This window comes from Ctenopharyngodon idella, chromosome 9 (assembly GCF_019924925.1).
Source record: "Ctenopharyngodon idella isolate HZGC_01 chromosome 9, HZGC01, whole genome shotgun sequence".
In the NCBI taxonomy this organism is placed as follows: domain Eukaryota; kingdom Metazoa; phylum Chordata; class Actinopteri; order Cypriniformes; family Xenocyprididae; genus Ctenopharyngodon; species Ctenopharyngodon idella.
The window spans coordinates 20,503,888-20,531,626 of NC_067228.1; the positions used below are offsets into that span (position 1 = coordinate 20,503,888).

General features: G+C 35.9%; 1 protein-coding gene across 2 annotated transcripts; it reads right to left on the reverse strand.

Annotated features, from left to right (window-relative positions):
* Window positions 1–998: 998 nt before the first annotated feature.
* On the reverse strand, window positions 999–27,058 carry rnf17 (ring finger protein 17). Of its 2 annotated transcripts, none has more exons than XM_051906045.1 (37): window positions 26,920–27,058; window positions 26,591–26,706; window positions 24,903–25,000; window positions 24,594–24,678; window positions 24,406–24,486; window positions 24,061–24,164; window positions 23,778–23,946; window positions 23,190–23,266; window positions 22,968–23,042; window positions 22,699–22,892; window positions 22,452–22,556; window positions 22,172–22,330; window positions 19,330–19,501; window positions 18,944–19,070; window positions 18,481–18,647; window positions 12,783–12,915; window positions 12,544–12,697; window positions 12,320–12,435; window positions 9,561–9,675; window positions 9,284–9,395; window positions 8,905–9,129; window positions 8,675–8,819; window positions 8,476–8,588; window positions 7,954–8,044; window positions 7,744–7,856; window positions 7,406–7,653; window positions 5,650–5,813; window positions 5,389–5,508; window positions 4,643–4,723; window positions 4,383–4,505; window positions 4,246–4,302; window positions 4,009–4,116; window positions 3,256–3,379; window positions 2,889–3,027; window positions 2,117–2,303; window positions 1,381–1,487; window positions 999–1,306 (listed from the first exon to the last, which is right to left on the reverse strand). In XM_051906045.1, the coding sequence occupies exons 1-36, from the start codon at window positions 26,972–26,974 to the stop codon at window positions 1,392–1,394; spliced, it is 4,548 nt and encodes a 1,515-aa protein (XP_051762005.1). In that variant the 5' UTR covers window positions 26,975–27,058; the 3' UTR covers window positions 999–1,306; window positions 1,381–1,391. The 2 variants fall into 2 exon arrangements, with proteins under 2 accessions (XP_051762005.1, XP_051762004.1); XM_051906044.1 differs by having other exon boundaries at window positions 24,594–24,681.
* Window positions 27,059–27,739: the final 681 nt, after the last annotated feature.

The following is a 27,739-nucleotide window of genomic DNA, read 5'->3' on the forward strand; positions in this document are numbered from 1 at the left end:
TTAAATGGTTCTTTCAGGTGCAATATTCTTTGCAGCAGTTTCCTTGCAAGTGAGGCCCTTTTGATGCAAAGTGATGATGGCTACACATCTTTGACTTTCTTTTGAGGCAACTTTTGCTTATCCAAGAACACAATGATTGGAAGCACTTCTTGCTTCCTTTTATAGCAATTAGTCCGCTCTTATAATCCAATCAGAATGAAAGTGATTTCTCCTGACTAGTTATTTTTTCAATGATTAGTGAAATGATGTTAGCTGGTCATTTTGTATCGGGGTTTTTTTTTTTTTGGCCCTAACAGTAAAATTTGGGTTTTGGTCAGATCAATTTTTTGGCCTATAAAAGCAATAAAGCTATGCATCTGATCACTCTGCACATTAATCTAGAAACAATGGGAATCAACAACACAGTAACTGAAGCAGCGAACTTTACGAAACTATATGTGTCACTGCTAATACTTTTGGCCACTGCTGTATAATATTAGATAATTCTATGATAAATCAGCTAGAGAGTTTTAAATAATGCCCCATGACCAAGAGGATAAAAAAAAATTGGTTGAACTGTACTGTTTACCAGACTAGTATCGTTCTATGCAATTCCTCAAAGAATATGGACATATTTGGTACACAAGTTTAAGGTACTTAAAGGTACACTATTTAACTTTTGTCCCTCTAGTGATTTAAAAAAAAAAAAAAAAAAAAATCATGCATTTGTGGAAGAACGTTTTGGTTGTGCTTGGGCTCTGCACAACTGCAGATGAATATGGTTATCCTGCTGCTCATAAAACATTAAGGCCCCAAACCACATTTTGGAAAAAAGGATTGATGCATTTACTCAATGTAATGCAAAAAGGTTTTTCAGGGTGCTTCTGGTGGTGGTCTGAAGATAAAAGTGCATCATTTGGTCAATTTAGTCGTTTGTTGGCCATAAATGATGTGCAAGGATTAACAATCTGCAAAAATTGTCAGTTATGATTTAGTACAAATAAGTCACAATAAGTCAATAAGAGTCAATAAGAGTTTTACTTCAGCTCTGCTGAACATACAGAGACCTTAAACATCAACAAAATCTTTTTGCTACTTTGAAGCAGCCTTAAACTTGAATAATAAAAATATTTAAAATAAAATTAGGCATAACTGCACAAACATAAAACTGGCCACATACGTTAACACAACTGCACAAAAAGTAGCATAAAACCGAAAGTGCTTTAACATAAAATGAAAACTACACTAACATAAAAAGTTTTGCCGTTTCAAAAAAGCTTCTACAAAAGCTGATGATCTACAGCGTCACTGCCACAACCTACAGAAACTGAAAATAAAACATGACAGATACATAAATGTTTAGACATGATTCATTTTTCTCCCTGTGATTTATTTACTCACCTTTCTAAGAGTTATTCATAATCAGCAAGGCCTGTCTCCACCAGACGTCTGTGGACAAGTGTTCCATCCGCGTTATACAGCAACACAGTCAGCTGTGGTTCGGTTGCCTGAAATTGCACATTTGGATAGATTTACACACATTTTCATGCAACTGCTTTGAATAGATAGAATTTAGTTTTGAGAACAGTTTTGAGTTGTTACTAAATGTTTTGAGAATTTAGTCCCCTTTACATCTTTGTCTCTGATTAATATGAGAAAAGTTGCATTAAAATGTCTCGTTAAATTCAACTTAAAGAGATAGTTCACCCAAAAATGAAAATTTTGTAATTTACTCACCTCAAGTTCTTCCAAACCTGTATGAATTTCTTTCTTCTGCTGTACACAAAAGATGATATTTTGAAGAATGTTGGTAACCAGACAGTTGACGGAAGCCATTGACTTGCATAGTAGGAAAAAATACTATTGAAGGCAATGGCTATCATCAGCTGTCTGGTTACCAACATTTTTTTCTGTTAAACACAAAAGATATTTTAAAGCAACTTGTACAGGTTTGGAACAACTTAATTTTTGGGTGAACTATCCTTTTAAGCTTTCCATTTTACACATTCAGTGAATGTGATCAACTCCAACATTTAAACTCTGTCAAGAGCAATCAGATCACGATATGATCTCCAATAATGCATGTTATGCCAGGTGTAAAAGGGGACAGATTTCTGCAACTATGAATGAGGCGTACAGTGACCACTGCAGTGAGCTCTCCGTTCAACAGGTCGATCATCTCCAGCATGGCTTTCATACTCCACTCAGGCCGATAAGGTATCCGCTCCATCTCCGAGGACACGTTTGCTGGTTTGAAGCCTGCTAACTTGACGTGAACAGCTGCACAGGGGAAATGATGGAGAGATGGGGGGAGCTGCCGCAATCTGCAGTGACGACACATGTATGCGTTTTGTGTCATTTGATTTTTAATAGGGTTGTAATAAATTAGTTCTTTTAATGCAGTGGTTCTCAACCAGAGGCTAGGACCCACTAGGGGGCCTCAAGCTGATTTAATGATTTAAAACGAGAAAACAAAAGTGAGCTAAATTGAGTAAAATTACATTTTTAAGAGCAAAACAAATTAGTGGAAAAGCCATGGTCATTTTTATAATGTAAATAAAGCTCTAAAGTTGTAGAGAGTAGAAATTTGTGAGTAAATCAGTTAAAAAATCCCTGTAATCATGAACCCCTAGAAGAGTAATGTAATTTTATTGGTAATAAAAAGTGTAAATAACAATGTTCTTCAGGATTTAAACTTCTGGAATTTTGAAATGTAACTTTTGTAATTATTTTTAATTTCAATATATTGTCACTCCAAGTTTCTGTAATTAAAAAAAAAGTTTGAATATGAGATTCAACTTCAAAATAGTTTTTGTATTTCTACAAGAACAAAGCCTTAATGTTATATAATTACAAAAATGACCTGCACAAAGTATTACAATGCCAATAGCTGTATAATCTAGTCTTACTTGTGTATTGGTATAATGTCATCCGAGCCAAAATCCACATGTCTCACAAGGAGCTTGACAGAGGGAGTGACTTCAGAAAAGCCCAGTAGCTTCGCACGATAATATTTACCATCACTGTACTCAGCCAGACAGGGACACTCTGCACACAAACACACAATGAAAAACATCCATTCTACAAATCGCTTGTTTTCTGTGGGGTCACAGGGATGCTGGAGCCTATCCCAGCATATTGGGCCACAGGCAAGGAATGAAAAACATGGTTAGTTTCTGAAATAAACATATATAAAAGGCACGTATGCACACACAGTACCACTTAAGTCTTTAAACACATTGAAATACACAATAACCAATTGACAAACATAAGCACCAATGGGGAAGTCTGTCAGCAAGCTCAGGTTTTCCGCACTCTCATTCACGCGCTTGAGAGCTTCCTCCAAACTCTCTCCCTGCTCCATTTTTGTCAGAGTCTTGTCCAACACACACAGGAACACCTGCAATCACACATCAAAATTGATGAAATCAATGAACAGTAAGTGACTGTAAAGGTGCGGTCATATTTACAGCTGTTCTGCAAATTTTTGTGCGCAAAATCCAGTTATTTCAATAGGAATCTCATATCCTTTAGGCTGAAAGATTTTCCCATGCTAATTTCACAACAGGTTCAAGGTGGTCACACAGATCGCCACGTTGACCCACAGAAAGTGGTTTGGTCTGAATGATCTGTGCGGGACTTTTTGCCCACAAAATTTCCCTAATGTGACTGGTTCTTCTAATACTGGTGCTGCACTTCATAATTAAGACTCTTTAGATGCTGATACACAGGGCAACTTTTTGGGCAATTCTGCCATGCGATGTTGCTTGGGCACTTTCCCATCGAGAATGGACAATAAATTTTGATCTAAAGTACCCAGATATAAATTTGTTGCCCATTCTCAATGTGAAAGTGCCCAAGCAACATCGCCCAGCAACATTGCTCAAAAAGTTGCCCAGTGTATCATCACCTTTTGAGACATGATAAATTCATGAGGTGCTTTTTTCCACATGAATGAATGTCTGATGAATGAGGCCAGATAAAAACATGTGACAGAAGGTTTGAACAGAGGCCCATCAGCTCACATACCTCATTAGGGGTGCGGATATGCTTGACCTTGGCGGGGAAATGTTTTCTTTCTTTAGGAATCTGGAGTTCTTTATAGATCCCTAAAACAGGCTGAGGCTCCTCTAATCCCTGAAAACACAACATATTGCTACTAAACCAGCTCTGAAATTTTAGCAAGGTAACTATGTGATTGCTATGAAATTAATTTCACCAGAATTTTTAGGAATTGTACGACATCAAGGGAAATTAAACTTCTACCTCTGTGTTTATGTCCCAGTCATCCAAATCAAGGACAGGAGGCTTAACCACATAATCCTGCACATAAACACACTGTCAATATCTACAACTCACACAAGCAAAACAAACCCAATCCCACTAATCTCCACTATTCAGACCTCCTGGCTGCTGATGGCAGGGTCAAAAGTGGCATATTGGTGGTGCACCATTATCTTGCTAAGTGCCATGCCATCCACCATTATCTCTACCGTAACACAGCCACGGGGATCCTCTGGGTGTTCCTGCAAAACAACAGGTTTAGTGGGAGAAAGCTGACTGCTTGTAAACACATGATTATTTGACCTCTTAGTGATTAATATAGTTCTGCTGATACATAATGTGGTGTAGATGTAAATAAGTACATGTAAATTTACTTTACCATAATGTAGACATTGACTGAACGCCCAAGTAGCAACTCCCTCATAAGAACCACAGCGTCCCACTGCCATCCCTTCCCGATCTGTAACAGTTTACTATTTAATCACCTTCAAAGAATTACTTTGAATTTCACATTAACTAACTAATAAAAGGATTAATCTCAGAAAGAAATGTCTGGGTCATATTTTACAAAATCATTAAAAAGAGATAATATTTGAATAAATCAGAATGCCATCCTATTTATAGGATTTTTATATTTTCGCATTGTGAGAATTTTCATGAAAATGTCAGATTGCAAAATCACTTTAATGGCTCTAAAATAAATATAATGAAATATTTATATTGGTTTTGGGGTGAAATATGATCATTCACATAGAAATATTTACACAAAATAAATGTAGAAATCTCAGCTACTAGGTTAAAACAGGGTTTTCTGGGGTTGTGGGCTTTGTGAACCCCTGGGGGTTCATGAGTTGATGAAATAAGTAAAATCACAAAAATGTAAAATGAAAATAAATAATTTTAAAATAAAAACAAAAAAAAAAAATGTGTCAAATGTGTTAAATTATTGAAATACTAATTTAAAATCTTAGATGGTACTTAAAAGTAAATATTTTGGGTCAAAAAGGTTAGGTTAAAAAAAAAAAAAAAAAAAAAAAATTGTTTGGAAATCCCTGGGTTAAAGGACGCACTACAAGGATGATCACATTGCCCAGTTTACATTTTAAGTGATCAAATTCAAATTACCGGCATGACTCCATTTATCTGACAAGGCACACAGAGCTGCGGCACATCCTCACAGAGAACCACTGGGTACACGTGACAAACAGGGATGCTCTCCACAAGTCCCTGATCCACATATCGGACCTGTAACAATTACATCACAAACTGGTAACAAAACAATACAACTCAAGGTGTTAAGCAAATTACATTTGATCAGAGCATTTGGGATTTTTAAATAAATTCACTTACACACAGAAGTAATGCAATGCAGAAAAGCACACTGACCTTTACGTGTCCTCCAATGACCTCCTGCACCTGACCTCTGTACCAAAACATGTCGGTTCCCATGACAGCACAGCCCAAAACTCCTTTCCAGTTGTAGTTTTTCTGTCTTGGAAGGGTTTTAATGTGCTGTTGCAGCCGCTCCCGTAAGCGATCAAACTCGCACACTTAATACAAAAGAAAAAATGAGTACTGGGAATTTGTAAAAGGACATATCATGGGAAAACAAATGTTCCATTTTTAAAAACATAACCATGGATCATTTCCAACTTGATAATTGTGTCATGATTGTCAGCATCACTTGACCATTGAGTGTAGTTTGGCCGCCTCCTCAATGCATCCTATAAACATTGCACACATCCAGTCTATTTTTCTTTATTAGTAATATCTGAGAGGTAAATTTGGTGAAAGGCAGCTCTTCACATGCAATCATTCAAGTAGTGTTGGATATTATTTTTAGCTCCCATTCTTTCTCATCATGTAGGCAACAGCTTAAGTAAAAATATAATAAATATGTAATATAGTGCATACATTTTAGTAAAATGCACCTCTCCATAGTTTTTTTTTTTCCGCTAGCTGACTAACAAGTTTATAGACACTGAATGGCTTTTGAGGTAAATGTAATGGGATGTGACATTGTTTATTGATGTCTTTCCCCATTTGAAACAGATTACATGAGACATAATACATTTCAGTAAGTTGTACTGTTTCTTTTAATATACCTTCTGATGTTCAATCATGTTTATTTCATACTATAACTAGTAGTAAAGAGGAAGAGATGATCAGTTCACATCGCTTGAACTGAGCTTGAACTGTCACGCCGCATTAAAGAGCACCAAAACCATATTTATTGTTTGTATTTCATTATAAAAATTAACAGATTTTGAAAGCAGAGAATTTGTTTATTAAAAGTAACAAACATATTAAATCGCAATAAGCTTTGAGGCTTTTATTGGGTGGCAAGTGCGCTACAAATAAAGTGAAGCTCATTAACAAATGTCAACACAGACTAAAAGATCTTGAGAATAAGAATCCTTTTCAGTATCGATTAAAAATGAGAATTGTTAACAATATTGTTAGCGTCCACACAGCAGACATGTTTACCTGTTGTAGTTTATCCATGTTGTGTGCATGAAATATACACTACATTTCTGCACTTTTACTTGGTCCATTTATCGACACGTCTCTGTCATTTTCTATCTCTCTCATGCTGGCACAACTGGAGCCTGCTTTTTTATTAGCAGACCTGTGCGCCATCAGCATTTGTGCTCGACAGAGATAAGGACTGTTTGAAGAAGTCTGATATTTTTAGTTTTGACTTTTTCTGTCAAGTGAACCTGACGCTCGCTTTTCCCATGTGTATTTTGGAGCTCAAACCCAGTGAGTGAAACCGGTGCGCATCATCTCACTTTAATTATAGCAACACAACAAAAGATGTAACAGGCTACTCATCACAGAACACGCAGGCATTACATGCACATTTTTAAATCATGTAAATTTATATTGTCGGCAGGGGCAATCTCATCAAAATATCACTCGCAAATTAATATTTTTGGTCGCAAATGTGGCTGTTTTAGGCGCAGCCCAGCACATAAATGGGTTTTCAGTATTCAGTAACTTTACAGGGGTACTGCTATTCTATTCACATGCAAAGCGGTTGGCCAATCATAACAGAAGTCATTTACATAACATCTTAAAGGCTGAGATAGATGCTGGAAAGGTACAGACTGTTTTAGCAACAAATAAAAACTGCACACACCTGCTTGGTGTGTCATTGCGTAAATGACACCTTGTTCAGAGATGGCCGAGATGCTCATGAGCGTGTGTCCGCAGGGAGGCAGTTCTGGAGGGGGGTAAGAGCGTGTCTGCACTCTCTCTGCTGGTGGGTTAATGCGACGGGTGGGTGTGGGCGGAGTCTGAGATGGGCTCACGATTCTCTGTGGCTCAGGACTTTTTTCACTCAACACACTCTCATCTGAAAAGACCGTCTCAGATGTAGAAGCAGCCCTGGGAATACAGTTTACTTCAGTATAGGCAGGGCTTGACATCAATGCTTGTCTGAATTATTATCGTACCCTGCAAAGACATTTTTCTTACTTTCTCTCCTTTAGTGCAAGTCCTTCACTGATGAGAAAATCTGCAAAATTGACGTTTTGACCGGCCCGGTTTGAACAGAACAGAGACACAAGTACTGGACTGGCGGTTGGCTCCTGAGAGGGAAAATACTCACAGAATCAAGACACAGAAATTGTCTGTAATGCTTCTATGTTTGCAGAAGTTTTATCATTTTTGTACATTCGTTCTAACCTTTATGTTCATTACAGCCATGGCACCGGTCAAGTAGAGAGAGATAAAGTCACACGCTGTGGCTGTCCACGTGGAGCGACCGCCAGCTGGCCTGAGAGTTAGAGAGGAAGAGAAACATGTAGGGGAAGGAAAGAAATCAATATGATTAAATGATAAAAGTGCAGAAACAACTTGTTCACATGTCATAATAAAAAAAGCAATGTGAATGGATTAGTCTTGTTTGAAGTAGTTGTAAAATAGTAAATAAAGTTTACATAGTTTACAAGCTTGCAGAATCAGCGAAATAGTAATATTTTTAACAAAATGAAGGATTGTAAAATTATTTTTAAATTTAGTTTGTATATAATCAAAAAGACAAAATAATAAATAATTTTAAATAAATTAACCATACAAAGGGACATTAAAAAAAAAAAAAAAAAAAAAAAAGTAGTTATTATTTGTCTTGTTACATATGCCAAATGATCCATGAAAATGGTTTGTTTTGTGATAGAGTCTCACAAATGTGGGAAAATGTCCATTTACCTTACACCACTGAGGTTACATTCCAGTAAGAAAGATCCAATCAGATCCGGACGGAGGGGTCTGAGATTGTCCACATGGAGCTTCACTTTATTACCAAAGTCACAACGCAAAACCTATAAACACACACAACAATCCAATTAAACAGCAGGATTCCCACTCTTTCCATTTTATTCAACTATGAAAGCATGTGCATGAATACCTCTGCAACACCACTAGTGGTCAGACTGCACACTTTTCCTCTTTCCCAAACCCCAGTGTTATTAGCAGCACAGAACATCTCTGCTTCCCAGTGAATCTCCTGCGGCTCTGACTTAGAGAAGAGACTCTTTAGCGTGTCGTGGATTCTGAAAACATTGAGAGCAAAATGTCAGCGTTACAACTTCAAATGCATCTGATGACTGAAGAATATGGACTGAGGAAATCAGGCACCTCTTCAGCTGGCTGTCAAACTGCAGCAGCTGCACAAAGATGTTTCCAGGGGAGGTGACGTGCGTCACACGAACTCTAATGTCTTTAAGACAGGTGGGCAGACTCAGGCTGGGCTTCAGCTCTTCAGAAGCAGGAGGGGGAGTCGGCACAACAGACAGAACTTCCTCTTCAAATGGAGGGTCCCAAACGGTCGTCTCCAAGGGCTGGGTGTCTTTAACCTGGTTCCTGATAAAGCAGGAAAAAATGAACACTGAAAAAGAATGGATTTTACAGTTTAGCTTGAATGAGCGAGCAAGAGGAAGAAGAAAAGACCGAAAGAAAGAAGGAAAAACAGATAGAAAGATGGTCCAGATGTTCCTTTGGTCTTTTTACGACTTACTGTTTACTGGAAACAGCAAGGCCATTTCTGACCAGTATGTCTCCAATACTGGCTCCAGGAAAATCGTCACCAATCTCATACAGACACACGGGCACAGGTCTAGTGTCAGACTCTGAATAAATATGAGTGACAAGCAAAAATGTACAGTATACCACATAACCCTCACAAATTTTTTTTTTATAGAAAGTTCATATAAAAACTATAGATATGTAAACATTAAACTTGCTTAAAAGCAGTGATGTATCTCAGATGTCTGTGTGTGTAGGTGTTAACTTACTTTTTGCCACAACAGTGACAAGTTTATGCTCCACAAGTTCCTTAAACATATCACAAGCTTCATCAGTCCACATTTCCTGCAAACTGACCACATCATTCAGACTGCACCACAAGGCCTGAAAATAGATGGACAAGACAGGCTTCCTTAAGTTTGTTATTTATCAGAGGTCTCATGCTGATGATTCAGGTGCGCTTATAACATCTGCTTTAACAGGTTCATTCTTCCTAGACATGCTAGTAAGGATGCTATGCAGCCATGTGGGGTAATTTTCGCTGCACAACTGCCTACACAATAATGTAGGTAAATTTTATTTTTATTTCAGGGTGTCTACAGATATAAACAAGTTAAATTTAAGACTTTAAGACCTTTTTTTTTCAAACAGATCACGATTCTCCCACAATTCTGAACAGGCTACTAAAACATTTACTAGAGGTTCTGACAAAATGTTAATTGCTTTGAATGAATAATTCAGTGACTTGAACGAATCTCTTGAATGAATGATTTAATGCAAAATACATTTTTAAACAGTCCCTTGTCGCCATCTAGTGGCATAACGATGTAATTGATACAATTGTCACTTTCAAAAGGTGATTCACTCTATTTTGATCGCTAACGTAAGTGTTTATTAGGGCTGTCAATCGATTAAAATATTTAATCGCGATTAATTGCACGATTGTCATGAGTTGACTTGCGATTAATCGCACATTTTAATCTGTAATCTTTACATTATTTCCATAACAAAACATCTAAAAGCTCAACCAAACAGCTGATCATAGCTGTACAGGGCAGGTTTTTATTTCTCCATACATCTCCATAAATATATCTGGTAGTAGAGCTAATGCAAGTTATCTTTTGCCTTTTTTATTTATTTTTTATTAAATGTTTGAAAGAACAATAACAACTGTCATCATTGTGGGGTTATCCTTTGCTGAAACTTCCTCATCATTGTGGAGAGTGCAGTTCATGGTTGCATAGCAACGACAGACGCCACAGGTGCACAAGTGCTTTGGAAAGAAGAAAGCGGCGCGTCTGCACTTTCCACGCATTTTTAGATGCGACATGTGAACGCCCCTATGCAAAGCCACTGGAAGGCAAGCCTGCAACCTTTAGCCAAAAAAAAAAAAAAAAAAAAAATTGTAATGGCTAATGCTAAGGCTCCAGCGGTACGCAGGGAAGGAGTTTTGAACGGCGGGCACTGATGTCATTGCCATTACACAATAGGCTGAGAGGTGCCGCACGTGATTAAGTTAGCCGTTACGCTTTCTCCAATGGTAAGATATACAGACTCTCTCATCTCCCTATAATGTACTATCTCTGCCCTATGGCTGCATCTCCATTTCTCTAACTACGGGCTAGTTAAATGTCATTGAACATTAATTTGTATAATATAATAGTAAAATTTTAGTATTGATTTTAGTAAAAGTATTTTTATTTTGGGAAACTTTTACTTTACTACATTCCAAAGCATAATATCATACTTTTTACTCCACTACATTTAAAAAAAAAAAAAAAAAAAAAAACATGCAAGTCCTCGTTATTTTGAACTGAAGAAATCGTCACCTGCACAGAGACGTTATAGCGGTGTTTGAACAATTCATTCGTAAATTGGACCAATCCGATCGCATCTGTTCTTAAGTCAACAACTTAGTGTTTTAAATGTTCCACTCAGAGTGAGTCTCAATTCAGAATTTTAGGATTATTGTAAATTAAAATTAAAGTCACAACTGTCAGTTGTTCATGGACTAAATCTGCTGTAAAAGGGCAAACTGTTTAAGACCACTGTATGAAATGCGTAAATGTGGACATGTCCAGATTGCATCTTCCCCACTGCCATAGCAGTTTCAAATGTAAAACTACATTTACATTAATTCATTTTGCAGACACTTATCCAAAGTGACTTACAAATGAAGAATACAGCAACCGATTTGTCATAAAGAGGCAAATAAACACAAGTAGTGCTCATAATACAAAGTTTCAGACATTGCTTAGAGTAGCATAAGCTGAAAATATGAAAATAGGGAGGAATTAAGGGAAAGTGAAAGCATAAGAGTTTTTTTTTTTTTTTTTTTTTTTTTTTTTTAAGACAAGTATGTGTAAAACTTGCCCTATGTGATGTCTGTTTCCTTACTTGCAGATGTTAAGTGTCTGCATATTCTTCCTTATTGACTAGTGCTGGCTACTTGAAAATTCCTAATAATGATAATGATGTCAGACTGAGCTATAACCTGTTTAAGCACTATCTGTGTGTCTAGTACATTATACCCCCGCACCCCCCATTCATCAATCAGTACTTTTTCATTTTAATACTACATTAGTACATTACGTTAAATATCAAGTTCTTTTGCATTTTTACTCAAGTAAAATTGAAAAAGAGAACTTAATACTTTTACTGGAGTAATATTTTACCAGGGTATCTGCAACTTTACTTAATTTGTGTACTTCATCCACCACTGATATTTAGTGATAGCCTCAGATACAGGATATTGGCACTCAGGTATGTTACCATGGCAATCGCATCCAATTTGAATACACTTCTCGTATATGAAAAGTACATATGAGAGGCAGCACGACTACAAGAAATCTTGCCATGCACTGGCAAGTAATTATTAATTAAGTCTATTGTATTCATTTGGATATTGATGTAGGAACTCAAGTAAGTTGTCAAGTAAGTTTCATTCATATTTAAGCACCCTTTAAACCAGTATAAAATTTCATAACAGTATCGTCCCTCATAATCGGTATTACAGCCTAAATCTTACCATTTCTGGCAAAGCAAAGAACTCATCCTTTATCTGTCTCAACTCTTTCACAGAAAGAGTCTTTCTGTAGCCAAAGTCCACATACCGAACCTGGACCATCTGACCACCAGGGAAACCTTAAAGATAAACAGAAGCCTTAACCTTCATATGTTGTATAAAGGTACACTAGCTTCTTTTACTGCATGTTTATATGTTTGATATTCTGTATAAACACATCAACGCACCTGTGACCTGAACCCTGCACCATTCTTGGTCATAGCTAGCGACGCAGGCCTGTGAGAGTGAAGGGCAGTAGATCTGGAACTCACGGTCTGCCTTAGGATGACTGTAACAGTCTTGAAGCTTCGAATGCAACAGCAGGTACTCCATATTTTCAACCTGCATTCATCAAGGGTGAATAAATCACATTTTCAATCATTCAATTTCATTATAATTTTAAAATAATGTGTGTGTTTACACCCACTTGTTGTACATAGAAGTCTGACGGTGAGTTCACATGAGCAACCATAGCGTTGAACTCAACATTGATTTTAGGAGGAACTGGAGGGTAGAAGAGCAGGGGCGCACTGCCAGCAGCTACTATAGGAGAGTAGAATCTGTACACACAAGTTTCATGTCAGCATTGTTAATATTACCAATAACAGCAAAACAATAACAGAAAAAGAAGTGAAAATCTAATTTTGTTTACAAGAGTTAGCAAAGTTAATGTGTTATTTTTGAGAGCTTTGTGTTATGGTTCACCAATAAGCCTTTTTTTTGTTGGGAAGTTCAGGCATTTCTTGTTTTCACTTGCATTTACATTTAATCATAATATAAATGTAACATACACACACACACACACACACACACACAGTATCTCACAAAAAAAAAAAATAATAATATTGTAATGTCTGAAGAACGGCAGACAAGGGAGGCTTCGTTCTGAACTTTTAAAGGGTTAGTTCACCCAAAAATGAAAATTTTATTTATTACTCACCCTCATGTCGTTCTACACCGGTAAGACTGTAGTTCATCTTCGGAACACAAATTAAGATTAGTGATGTGCGAGACTGGCTGACTAGTCGATTAAATGATACTGTTGCTGCTAGTCGACTTGGAAAACACTAGTCGTTTACACGTTTCCTTTTTTTTTTTTTTTTTTGCACATTTAATGTTTTGTTTTATATTTTTACAAAGGCTACATTTAAATTACTGTCATGTTAATGTTACATATTGAAATTAATATATTATTTTGCGGCAGGTTCAGAGAAATATCCACTCTCCAGTATATCCAGTATTTTGAAAGCCTACACAAAACTTTTCCGTTTCCTTCAATGTCATGTCAAACTAGTATAACAATTAAGCTTGCTTAGGCTTGTTATACTACCAGTTATGAGGGACAATACGCTATAAAAGGAAACATTATGAGTTTCATTCATGTTACTTAAAGGGAACCCCTGGGATTAAGACTTGTATGGCTTAAAATAAGGTAAATTGTGTCTCTTACTGAAATATGTAGTAGAAAACCCATGAAAGATTTACGTTATTTAAAAAAAATACATGACATATTTGGACAATGGGGGGGCGCCATTTTGTTTAGGTGCACAGTGCATTCTACATCGATGATGTCAAATGGTTCCACTCGGTGAGCTACTGACGCTACCCTGTTGCTATTTTTACCGCAACACAACTCGGAATATAATATACAATGCCAATTTTCAGTCGATGGGCCACAAGAGAAGGGATGTAAGTCTTCCCATTCTTTTCTCCTCTTATCGCTAGAAAAAGCAGTGAAGTTGTGATGAATGTGGACGAATAAAACTTCCTAAATAACCACGTCTTTGCTCTCGCCAATTCAGCCCTGATGCCTTTGATACGTTTTCATCTGTATGGTTTTAATGCAACGGTAATCTATTAATGCATACAAGTCTTAATACCCACGGGGTTCCTTTTAAAACACGATCAAGCTTTTTGATTTGAGCCAGAGCACAAAATTAGCGAGAATGAAAACATCGAAGTCGTGCAATGTCTCTGTGGCTATTCGAACTACTGTTGTATGATTTACGTGTAAAAATCATGTGATATGTCACCTGAATGCATTACACACAGTTAAACGCCCAACCGCTCTCTTCTAGTTTTCCGAAAAAGCAGGCTTGCGGGGCGGGACAATCATGGGCCACATGTCCCACCTACCCACAACAGTAACATGTGTCCCCTTGTGTAAAACGCCCTCGCCGGTTCATGGGCCGTTCTCTGCTCTCGTCTTGTTGCATATAGTCACCCATACGACATATTCGGCTGACAGAGAGGAAACTATGACCAATAAGAGGATAGTTTTACTCATGTGACTTGCATTAACATTTTGTTACACTTTGAAATGTTGCGTTATGAAAGCAAACTAAACAAAGCAGAAAATGCAACATTGCAGTGTTTCCCATATTGATTTATTTGTGGTGGCTCGCCACTAAAAATCAGGACAAAAGTAATTATAAAAGTTTCATTTAATTTTCAGTGCATTTGTTTTACAATATATGGCTATTATTGTCATAAGAATAATATTATAACTACTATTATTGTTAATAATAATAATAATAATAATAATAAGTAGTAGTGTAATGTAGACACTAGTGTTGTCAAAAGTACTGGTACTTCGGTACTGAAATTTTGAACAAATAGAACGCTTAACTTATCTTTATAGACTATACATAAAGACCACCAGACGTGCGCATTATTGAGAATGTAGGCTATAGGCTACAGGCAAGCAGGTTGACTCAGAATATGAACGTAATGCGCAATGTTTGACGCTAAGCGTTTCCCAGTGAAATACTTGCATCAAGTCGGCTTGACATTGGACCTTCACAAATTTAGGGATCGTCTCTAAAGTTACACACAACATTTCTAATTTCAATATCATTTGAAGATAATTACTTGGTCATAAAACCAACTGTAAAGTGTTCATGTAGATTCCAGATATAATGCACACCTATTAGATTCTTGATATTGAATAAACTGTCAAGTCATATGTACATATCGTTATATATTTCACTTAGCCTACTGTATGCTCATACACAAAATATACCATAATTTAAAGCCCTATAGTATTTGAAGAGAATGAATTACAGTCTGTAAAGTGTTCATGTAGGTGTGATGCACAACTTTTAGACTGTTGATAAATATGAACTCATGCTGTAGTAAAAAATTTTTTACAAATGATTTGACAGTTTATTTTATTAAATATCAAAAATCCACCATATACAATAATTTTAGATTGTTGATATTAAAATAAATAAGCTCATGCAGTAGTAAAAAAATTAGCAATTTTTATTTTATTTTATTCAATATATAAAAAATCTAAAAGGTGTGCATCATACCTGACACCTACACAAGCACATTACAGTTTATGACTAAGTCATTATCTTCAAATGAAGAAATGTGTATACCAATGTCGTATGTAACTTTAGAGACGGTCCCTAAATTTGCAAATATGGACCATCCAATGTCAAGCCAACTTTATGCCAGTATTTCACTAGGAAATGCTTAGCGTCTAACTTTGCACATTACGTCCATATTCTGAGTCAAATTGCTTGCCTGTAGCCTATATAGTATAGGTGCATGTTCGGTGGTCTTTTATATCACTGTATTTAGTCTATAAAGATAAGTTAAGCGTTCTATATGTCCTGACGACAGGGGAATCCTGGAGTATGACGTATTGAGGGAAACCCCAGTACTCCAGCTCAGCCGTGATTTAAAGTTAAGGAAAGTTATGGGTCTACCTCAGATTTAACGTTCGAATTGTACATCAGCATCGGGGAATAACTTTATAATCTTGTTCACTGTAGAGAAAGCTGCTTGTACATGTAGGCTACACAGGGAAAGTAACAGTGAAGACATTGAATTAAATGTAAACAACTTTTGTGTCTTTATCAGCTTTTCTGCATATATACTGTCCCTGATAATCATCATACATGCACTTACCGCTTGCTCCTTTAATGTAAATCCGTTTTAATGAATGAATGATTTGCTCTAACTGCTAATCTGCTCTTCGTCAACACGTGCTTGCACCACCTGCTGGTGAGATCGACTAACAGCAGATGGAGATTATGCTCGGTGCTCTACTGCTTTTCCTGCAGTTCCCGGATGTGAAATGTTGAAATTTGAATCACGGAATTTGTGGACGCAAAATAACAGGGTTTCTGCAGGTTTCATCAAATCTAATTTAATGCTTTTTAATGCCAATTTTTAAATTTTTAATGACATATTTACATTGTCATTTAGCAGATGCTTTTCTCCAAAGCGACTTGCAAATGAGAATAGTAAAAGCAATCAAATCAACATGAGTACAACAGTATGTAAGTGCCGCGTCAAGTCACAGTTTCATCAGTAAAGTGCTCGTAGCAAGGTTTTTTTCTTTCTTTTTTTTTTTTTTTTAATATATACGCAAATAGATGGAGAAAGAGAATAGAAAATCGAAAAAAGAAAAGTAAAATATAAATAAAAAGTGCTAATATTACTGCGTCAAGTGTTGACGAAAAAGATATGTCTTTAGCGGTTTTTTGAAAATGGCTAAAGACTCAGCTGCTCGGATAGAGCGTGGTAGGTCATTCCACCAACCAGGAACAGACCAGGAGAAGGTCCGTGAGAGTGATTTTGTGCCCCTTTGGTATGGCACCACAAGGCGCCGTTCACTTGCAGAACGCAAGCTTCTGGAGGGCGCATAAGTCTGAAGTAGTGAGTTTAGGTATAGTGGTGCAGAGCCAGTGGTTGTTCCATATATACATATGACATCATGTATCGACTTTTAACTAATATATATATATTATTCGTTAAAAGTCAATAAATGACATCATATGGCAATTATAATATTCATTATGTCATTAAGTTGCATTCGCATTCTGTCAAGTGTCAGCCCTGTAGATTTTTTTGCTTCTCTGCTGCTACTCTTTGTGCTCACATAATGTATTTTAATGCAGCCAAAATCCCAATAAAACTATTTAATATATTTATTTTTCTTTTTGTTGTCAGACAATGTGAAATAGCGACTGAAACGTGGCCCATTAAGACTACATACAGGGCTCGACATTAAGCCTTGTCATGTGCTTGTCCTATGGAGAAGTAAACTGGAAAAAAATTGGATTTTTGTATGGTGTAAATATAAATGTATTCTGATGCAATATTCTTTCATTCAGAATATTCTTTCAGAATATTGCAGCTTTGACATATATGATTTTACCTTTATTTAATGGGCATCTGCTTATGAATGGGTCACTGAATCATTGACTCAACCAATTCGTTCAAAACGCTGAATCACTCAAATACACAGTAAAGAAAACAAGGTTGAGTGTTGCTGCAAGATGCGCTATGGTTCTGCTGTGATGTTTATTTGGAACTATTTTCGCTGCTGAAACAGAACAAAAAGTCAATATTCGTTCTAAAATGTAAGTGACTTAATATTAACTACTTGTTTATTAACTCAATGACTCACTCATTAACAGGGACTTGCTGCCACCTACTGGCGGGTTTAATTTCATGTTTAAAGTGTCTTTTCATTTTTAAAATGATTTCAAATAACAGTATTTAACGTTATATATTTTCAACATTTCAAAACATTATTTATGCATCTAACTGCTCTTGACTGATTAACTTTAATAAAGTTTAATCTATAGTTATATAGTTAGTTATACATTAGATTACAATTTCTGTACCTGAAAATCTCCAGTTTAAACCTACATGAAAAACTTGAAAAGCACTGTTTATTTCATTTAGTTAGTCTGTTGTATTTATTTTTGCTATTACTCATAATTTGATTATTTGTTACTATTTTATTACTTACTGTTTATTTGTTTAACAATATTTAAAATTTAAGTGAGTTAATCTAGTAGCTTTTGGTGCCATAATCCTATTAAGGTTACATGTATCAAAAACAACAAAAACAATTAGGCTTTTTTATAGGCCCATTTTCTTTTCTTTTACTTTAGCTGTACTTTAGTGTGAATTTTTTTAAAGAACAAATACATTTAAGATTTATATTGGTAAACTAATTAAGAAAAAAAAAAAAATGTAGATCAAGAATCGTTTTGGAATCAGACTGTGACTCCCAAAATCGGATCATGAGGTGCCTAAAGATTCCCACCACTAGTGTTTTAAGGATGAAGCTGACAGCCCCAGATGTGACTTTTACACACCTGGCCAGTTCCATGAACACCAGATGCTCCCGCAGAGACAGCATCTGTGTTTTCTTCAGATCCACTAACAGCGCACCTCCGTCTTCACCAAACACCTCCATCTCCACAGCCTCAGAGCCCAGCTTTCTTCTCATCTCATCACTAGCCTCTGAAGTCCACCCTTTCACCTGATACATAACACACAACTAACTCATCCCTTTCCATGTCTTCTTAGTTATCAATTGTGCCTAGACACAAGCCACGCTCAAACGCTTCATATTCTCTAATAGCATCCACAAAACAGAAATAGATCTGAAACAGAAGTTCTTTTTGCACCACTAGATGGCAGCCATATGCCAGAATATTTCCTTTGTATAAATACTGAACATCCTGTGTTTTAATGTGAGAAAAACTGTTTTAACATGTATTTTGGTGCAATTAAATTAATTACAACACTAAGTAAATACATCTCCACAGCTCTTACCAAGTCTGAAGGAATAATATCTTTAAGGGAACATTTGATGGCCAGAGGAGGCCAGCCGTTTATATCCGCCAGAGCAGCTGCATCAGGTCTCCGCAGACATGCATTCAATGAGTTTAAACCTCCATCACTGAGAGAAACAAAAAGAAAAGATGACTTGCAAGTAGATCCATTTCAGTTTCAGTTCTAATGCCATGAGAAGATTCACTATTTTAAGATGTATCAATGTTCAAATCTTCGAAATTCCAGATCCAGAAATGATGCACACAACTAACAAATAAAGAGAGAATTTTAAGCCTTTAAGCATGTCAACCTATTTTTTTTTTTTTTTTTTTTTTTTTTTTTTTTTAAACAGTGTTTACACACACACATATGCTATAAATTCTCACCTTGGGATTGAGAAGCATTTGGAGAAGCCAAAGTCCTGAAAGTGAACACGCAGACGGGAGACTTCTGAAGCAAGGCATTTGGTCACACTCTGGAAACACTCTTTCTGAAAGAGCTCAGTCACTGTTACTCTATACCACACATCCTCCTTCCAATAGACAAAGAGCACAGAGCCTGTGAGAACACACACAATCGTCATCTGTAAATTTACTTGCGTTAATTTACGATTTAATTTTCTATAAAGCTGTGTGTTGTTGACATTGTCATTCATACAGGTATCACTTCAGAGGCAGCCCGATCAAACGTGTTTGATATTTACGATTTGGGATTGTGCGGGCTCCGATGCGATCAGGAGCAGTAAAATAATTGTAATGACACTACGCAATTGAGGATTTTTTTGGACAAAAATGTTGGTTGCAAGAAGCCTCGAATAGGGCCACACCCCCCAATCGTTGAGGGGTGCAAATGGGGTTCAAAATCGGGCTTAAAATCTTCAAGTGTGTACCCAGCCTTAGTCATATCATTTCCAACAATATGAAATGTTGGAAAAAATTAAATAATAGGCCTATTTTTAGATGGGAAACTAAAGCTGCCAGTAGGTGGCAGCAAGTGTTAGTTTCCCCATCTAAAAGTAGGCCTATTATTTCATTTTTTCCAACATTCATATTTCTATATTCAGAGTTTTATATTTAAAACATTAATCTCATAACAATATTTATGCTATTGTAATTGCAGTGCAAATGCATAAATACCACATCTAAATGTCACTTCATGCAGCTTCTGTGCTACTGTGCAGTGCTAATTAGAATTTTGTTTACACTGATTTAATTAAATTGGTAACAATAGCCAGTTATTAATTCTCATTAACGAAGTATTCAGAGGAAAATCTGGTCTGTTTTTATTTACATCTATGCATTTATGAAAGTCTGATTTGAATTATAAAATAACACAATACTGCATGGTATTATCTATCAATTTTGTGGTATTGCGATAGCAAAATTGTCTCGATATTATCGTGGTCATATGACTGTATGAAACGATACATCTGATCAAAAAGTGTTTTTTTTTTCAGGTCCGTTCCAAAAACGGTTCTTGTGTGATGCGAGGAGCGTATCCTTTATTAGAGACGTCTCACCTCATGAATATTATAGCAATGAATGTACTGAAAAGCCCTCGCACTACTCATATACTTCAGATATCAATGGAGAGAGAGAGAGGTGCACAAAGACAAGCTGCACGATTAATCTTTAAAAGATTGCATTCTCTATTTCATTACCCACATGACCTAATTCCTAAATGACAATGATTTGCCCGTGTATATTAAACCTTTGACAAAAATAAAATTGCGACATTTAAATCTGCATTTGCGCTGCCGTTGATCTAGAGCAGTGGTTCTCAACCTTTTTTGGCCCAGCGCCGCCTATCCATTATCCAGGTCCCTTAACGCAAAACTCAAGATAATCTGCATCTGCGTATTGAATTTCTTTGATAACTGACATTTAGTTTAATTCATTCATCACCTGAGTGAATGGAAACATGATTTATTGAAAATATAAAGTGGTTCTTAAGTCAATACTTTATTTAATGGTTTGTCAACTTTCCATTCCTCCGCTACGATTCTAGTCAGCGCTGGATTCTAGCCACCACCGGATTGTTGTCAGCGTGAAACATTTTTGTGCACGTGAATGCTGATTCTTGTCAGCGCTGGATTCTAGTCAGAGCTTGAGTCTCTAACTGAAATAAGTCGTTGCAAAAGAAACGATACATAGCTAACATGTCGCATTAAATTGGCAGATTTTAGAATGTTGTAGGCAATTCTTTTGCAAGTAATTACAAGTTTAAACTTGTTTGCCTGGATCTTTAGTGTAAACTAAAGAACACCTGAATGAACACCTGAATGCCCCCCTTTCAAAAATCTTGCTTCCAACGCCCCCCGTTGTTCTCTGAACGCCTCAGTTGAGAAACACTAATCTAGAGAGTTGTTGTGTAGATATAAACAGCTTCACTAACAATCTTGTCAAACACAAAGTATCATTTCTGTTACAAATATTCCAATTATCACAGAAGCGTACAAAGGTGTATTATTCAGATAAACGCTGATGTCTACTTTACCGATCAAAATAGAATAAATCACCTTTTGAAAGTGCTTCTAATAACCACTGTATCAATTGCATTGTTACGCCACTAGGTGGCAACTAATTACTGTTAAAATCACTGAATCATTCTTTTAGAAAAAAGTGAAGTCTTTATGAATCCAACTTACAAAAATATTCTGTTTCACCTGTCTGGATCTTACATGCGTGTTCAAGCATCTTTTTTGTGTTGAATTTGTGGTAACACTTTACAATAAGGTTCATTTGTTAACATTACTTAATGTATTATCTAACATGAAATAACCATGAGCAATACATTTGTTGCTGTATTTGTTAATCTTTGTTAACCTTAATAAAAAAATACAGCTGTTCATAGTTTGTTCATTTTACTTCACAGTGGTCATTTGACCCCTCTCATACTATACCTCATACCTCTAAGCAACAGTTATGATTAGAAGATAAAGAAAAGAGGACAGGATATGACATGGTTAATTTGTACATCATTGTAATGTTCAATCATTGTTTAACACATATGGCAGTTTTTTTCCAAGTCTTCATTTGTCCTTTTTTTTTTTTTTTTTTTTTAAATATCGCAATAAATATCGTATCGCGGATTTTACACCAAGGTATTATCATACCGTGAGATTTTAATATCGTTACATTCCTAATGGCTACTTACAAAAAAAAGAAAAAAAAAAGAAAAAGATAAATACACAAGCATCTTTAACATTAAGGGATAACATGCACATACCAGTCTTGATTTCATCATTGAACGTGAAGAGGCTATTCTCCCCTGAGCAGAATTCGGTGATCTTTTTGCTCAACTTTTGGCCTGTCTTGTGTTCAATCATATAGTGTACATAGAAATGTCCAGGGTTCACAATGTGTGTTGCCATTACGTAATGCACCACTAGAAAAAAACAAACAAAAACAAAACAACAATTGGCATAAAGTGCACTTAATAACACAAAGAAAAAGGGGGTTGTCTTGTTTGTTCATTCTTCTGATTAACCAACAAATGTGGCACATACTTTTAGGTTGTGAAGTTGGGGGATTTTCAAAATGCTGCCTTCTATGTTTTCTGAATGATCTGTGCCGATCACTGCGCCTTGGCTCAGCAACAAGGCATCTGCGTGCTAAAAACATATGAGCTCAGCATACTAAAGATATTACAAAAACATTAAAAAAATGCTCACAGACAAAAAAAAAAAAAAAAAAAAAAAAAAAAAATAATTCACATCACTATCAATATTTTTAAAAAGCCCTGCAAACACACACCTATTTCCACCATCTCTGTGCAAGCATTTGTATCTTCTGTATCTGTGCCCTCCATGAAATTTGGTCTCCGTGTGCTTTGTTTTTTGCGAATGGGCTCTGCATTTCTCTGAACAGACTGACTGGAGCTGTCCCAGACTTCTGCAGAGCTCGTCACAACATGCTGGAAAGGCTCCGCAGTAACTTCTTCTCTGATACTGGTATAACGAAAGGACAAAAATCACATCACTAGGTTTTACACACATTCAATGAAACATTCTATGAACACTTACCAGCTATTATCGTCATCTGTGATTTTAAGACAGTTTCGCATACTTTCAGTAAGATTGTCTATCTGAAGACTGCAGCTATAAATAAAAACAAAATAAGAGAGTAAATGCTTCCCTTTATTTTTGTATGCATGTAAAAACAGCAAAGCTGTGTGCATTCATTTTTGTAACAGTATTAATTGCATTCTGGAGCTCTGAAACTAATTGTGTACGATGGTCATCTACCTGAGTCCTGAACGCAATGACAGACAGCTCATGTCATATGACTCAACATCCACTGGAATTTGTAGAGTCTCCAAAATCTTAAATCAATTAAAAAAAAAAAAAGTAGCAAAAATTGAAGTTACTACAAAAAAGGTTGCCTTAGAAACAAATTTCTTATTTTAAGATGTATAGTAAACACAAATATATGATATATACATATAGTATCTAAAATACATCTGATGAAAATGTTTGAGGTGGAATGTGGAATAAATGTGTAATGAATAAAAAAGGGAAAATAATTTCTAAATGGGTCTGTTATTGACAACAGTAAAATACATACATAACTATATTATTTCACTTTTATATGCTCTTGCAAAACATTTAAGAACAAGAAAAGCACACAAGGTAACAATGATTATAACAAATTTACACTTCACACACACAAGAGAAGTTGGAGCTTTCACAAAATTCAGAGTTTCTAATTAGTAACTACTGACTATCTTACTGCCTTATTTCCTTCCTATAATTTAAACCAAACTTAACTTAATTGAGTCATTGACATCATTTAACATTAAGCAGAACTTTGTATGGCATCTAGTACAGTGTTACCTGGTCTAGATTGCAATAGGTCTCCAGAGAAGGAATCTGACGAACGTGTCGAGCTTTCTGGATGGCTGTGCGCAGCTCTTTTACCCTCTCTTCTATCCTCTTACACTCCTTCCGACCATCCGAGAAGAGAAGATCCACAGCATTCAATTCCGACAACAACATACTCCGTCTGGAAATTCCACAAAATTCATGATGAGAAGCATTATTTGCCAAGTCTGTGACCTATAAAACACCACTGAACGTTTCATTAAAGTCTGTGCCTCTAAAAATTCTGTCCACATACCTTTTCAGCAGAATGCTCTTTGCTCTGTCTACAGCCACATCAATTTCTCTGATAATTCGAGTTCTCTCTTTCCTCAGCTGAGTAGGAATACCATTGGCAAGAGTCTTAAACACAAAACAAAAGCTTCACAAATCAGCTATATGACATATACTCTTCCAAAGAGGTTTTTAATCACCATGAAATCAAAATTGACAAATGACAATGTTTATTGTAAATATGTCTCTGCATTATTTTTTAAAAATAAAAACATGTCTTTGTAATCTTTAATCAAAAAGCCCAGGCAACTGATTCTTACAATACATATTCCTACAAAATAAGCCTACATTAGATTAGTTTCTCATTCACCTGGTGAAGTCTATCAAGTTGATTCAGGTTTTCCGTTGCTTTAATGAGAGCTTCATCCAAAACTTTAACTACATCTGGCCTCTACACAAACATACACAGACACATTACTGAGCTTTAGCCTCGAACTGAGAATATTAAGTGAACCTGATCTTAATGAAAGGATGAGACTATATAGAACGTGTCTGTACCCCTTCAGCATTCTCCTGTGTGGGGATGTCTGCATATGAGGGTGGGCTCTTAAACCTTTGAGATTTCCACCGGTCTCCAGAGTGCCTGCTGATAATAACTTTTATTTTGCAACTGCAACTTCTTGAACCAATGTTTCATTAAAGAATAGTTCTAAAAATGAGTCTCATGTTTTCCATAACAAAGTTATGAAAAAAATATACATTTGGGGAAAAAAAAAAAAAAAAATTATATATTATATTATATATATATATATATATATATATATATATATATATATTATTGGATTTAAAGAATCCATCACTAAATACTCTTTCTTTGTGTTCATCCGTGCTGTATAGATGAGGCCAATGATTCTGCTGTCCACCTCTAAACCATCAACTCCTTCCTCTCCAATTAGGGTGTCCATCTATATTAAAACAAACAAAAAAAAGACTCCCATAATTAACAACACAAATTTCAAATAATCCTATTACACTGGAGCATTTAATAAACAAATTCTACTGCTTCAATAATTGAATAATTATTTGGGAATTTTATTAATTTTTTTTTAAAATTAATTACTTCTTTTTTGGAAGGTTGATAGGTAACAAAAGTACAACATTACAGTAATAATACAGGGTTACAGATTTCTACAAGCACATTTTGACCATGAAATAAAATACAGTACAAGACAAAACACAAAATGGTTGTCTATTCATCTTGAGACCTTACTGTAATGTGTCCAGAACTCTTCCCAAGGAGACAACCCCTCCTGTCTTCTCTAACACCATTTACTTGGGAACTTTATTTTTACAGCTTTTGATGGGTATCAAAATTGATGTATAACATTGCCTGGACTGAGAAGGTTTTTTTTTTTTTTTTTTTTAATTAATGATTAATTTTTTTTAACAACACAAAACAACTATAATCCTAATCTTTTAGGGTTCTTCTTTGATGATAAAGGGTTATGTTCACTTTCATCAAATAAAGGGCATTTAAATGTTTTGACCATCCGATATCGTCACTGTACCATGATACCGTCATAGTACTTTTGTGTACGTTAAAGGGTTAGTTCGCCCAAAAATGAAAATTATGTCATTAATTACTCACCCTCATGTCGTTCAACACCAGTAAGACCTTCATTCATCTTCGGAACACAAATTAAGATATTTTTGATAAAATCCGATGGCTCAGCGAGGCCTGCATCACCAGCAATAACACTCCCTTTTTCAATGCACAGAAAGCTACTAAAAACATATTTAAATCAGTTCATGTGACTACAGTGGTTCAACCTTAATATTATGAAGTGACAAGAATAATTTTTGTGCACCAAAAATAACAAAATAGCGACAAAATAGCACAATATCTAGTGATGGGCGATTTCAAAACACTGCCTCATGAAGCTTCGGAGCTTTACGAATCATTTGATTCAAATCAGTGATTGTGCTTGGACTGAGACCATCTAGTAGTAGCAAAGTCCCTTTAAGATATAGTCTTTGGTAGTAGTCAGTTTATTTATCACCGTAGGGAAAGTTCGCAACATATTCACACAGATATTTAACACAGTTGGCATATATAAACAATAATTTTAAGCAAATAACTCTAACTCAAATAAGCAGACCAGCTGGCAATCAATTAACACTAGAAGAAGAATTTAAAATTTGAATTGGACCTGTTTTTCATGCATCGGGGAACACAAAACCGTCGGCAAGATGGCAGTAATTCAAAACCGTCGGCATTATTTATTTCGGTCTTTTGAGTGGAACTTCCTCAAACCGGAAGTGTCTCCCATAATCTAAAACGTAGTAGGCTCGTTAGGAAAAAGTTGAATACACTGCTCTTTTACAAACGATAAAAACACAATCAATGACGAGGGACTGTCAAAAAGAACATTATGAAATGCGAGGGGCCCGTAACGTTAAAAAGTCTTCTGCAGTCATACGACAACTTTGGGAGAGGAACAAACTGAAATTTAAGTCGTTACTGACTGACAGTGTAGTTTTCCCATCTAAATCACCTGACATTCCGGACAAGTGATGACGTTCTGCGGGGACTCGAGCGCGCGCAGGCATGTGTTGCAAAAGATATGACCGCACAACAGCACGTGCGGGAGATTCCCCACAGCTTCATCTTCTGGAGAAAAAAAAACACAGTGCACCAGATTAATAAACTCACAATATTTACATTCGATTTTCTATACCAAATACATAAATGTTAATTATAACGCTTTTCTGGAACCTTGATTCAGTCACGTGTTTTCAAACGTGCGAGTGTAGGATTAGATAGAACAAAACGTGTAGAAACGTAAAATACACATTCGAATTTTTAAGTTTTGTTGTTTGTTACCGGGTAATGTGTAAGATGCGCCACAGATATTACAGGCAACCGCCGTCTCCGACATTTTGCAAAGAACTACCGTATGAGCCGATGACCTGTTTCATTAACTGATGAGTTCGCTCGGCAATCGCCCAATCAGAATTTGCCATCGATGGGTGTATGTCCAATCAGAGCCTTCGTTACTTTCCCATTGCTTGCGTCGATGTGCTATAATCCAATCAGAAGTTCCCTTTTAATTGAGTGCCGATATCTGAGATGTCACCTGTTCAATTATGTATTACGGCATTTACTGTACAATAAAAAGGAGTTAGTTATTTATCCTATTTTGTTATTGTCAATCGCCATATCCCATAGTTTCCATTCACAGACTCTATTTATTTTTATTTTAACTTTTAGATACATCCAAATTTCAATTTCAATAAAAAAAATATTCTAAATGAATAAAGGTTCAAAATCACTAGGCCTAGTGTCTCTGTACTCTTACTATTGCTCATAGTTAGTATTAGGGTTTTTCTATTTTCACTTTGTACCCAAAAATGAACTTAACCTGAAAAAACTCTTCTTTTGGTGACATCATGGTTTGTGAAAACGGCATAAAAATAAAGTAATTACAGTTAGGGTTTTATTTATTTATTTATTTATTGTTTTTTTGAAAAAGTTAAAAGTTGTAATTCAGTTAGGTATGGGTTAGGGTTGTGTAATGTCCCTATTTAGATAGATGAGTAAGTGTATGTAGTTCAGGAAAACCCAACGTTATGAGGACAATATGTCCCCACAAAGACAGCAATATTCAAAATCCTTGTCCTGAGGAAAACAGCTTATAAATCAT

What these genes read in the sequence shown, in the direction of transcription:
- rnf17 (XM_051906044.1), bottom strand. Translation starts at nt 26,974, where the DNA reads ATGTCGGAGACGGCGGTTGCCTGTAATATCTGTGGCGCATCTTACACA. An exon ending in TGTAACCTCAGTGGTGTAAG is followed by an intron (nt 8,045 to 8,475) that starts GTAAATGGACAT and finishes TCTAACTCTCAG; the next exon opens with GCCAGCTGGCGGTCGCTCCA. An exon ending in ATATCCGCACCCCTAATGAG is followed by an intron (nt 3,380 to 4,008) that starts GTATGTGAGCTG and finishes GTGTGATTGCAG; the next exon opens with GTGTTCCTGTGTGTGTTGGA.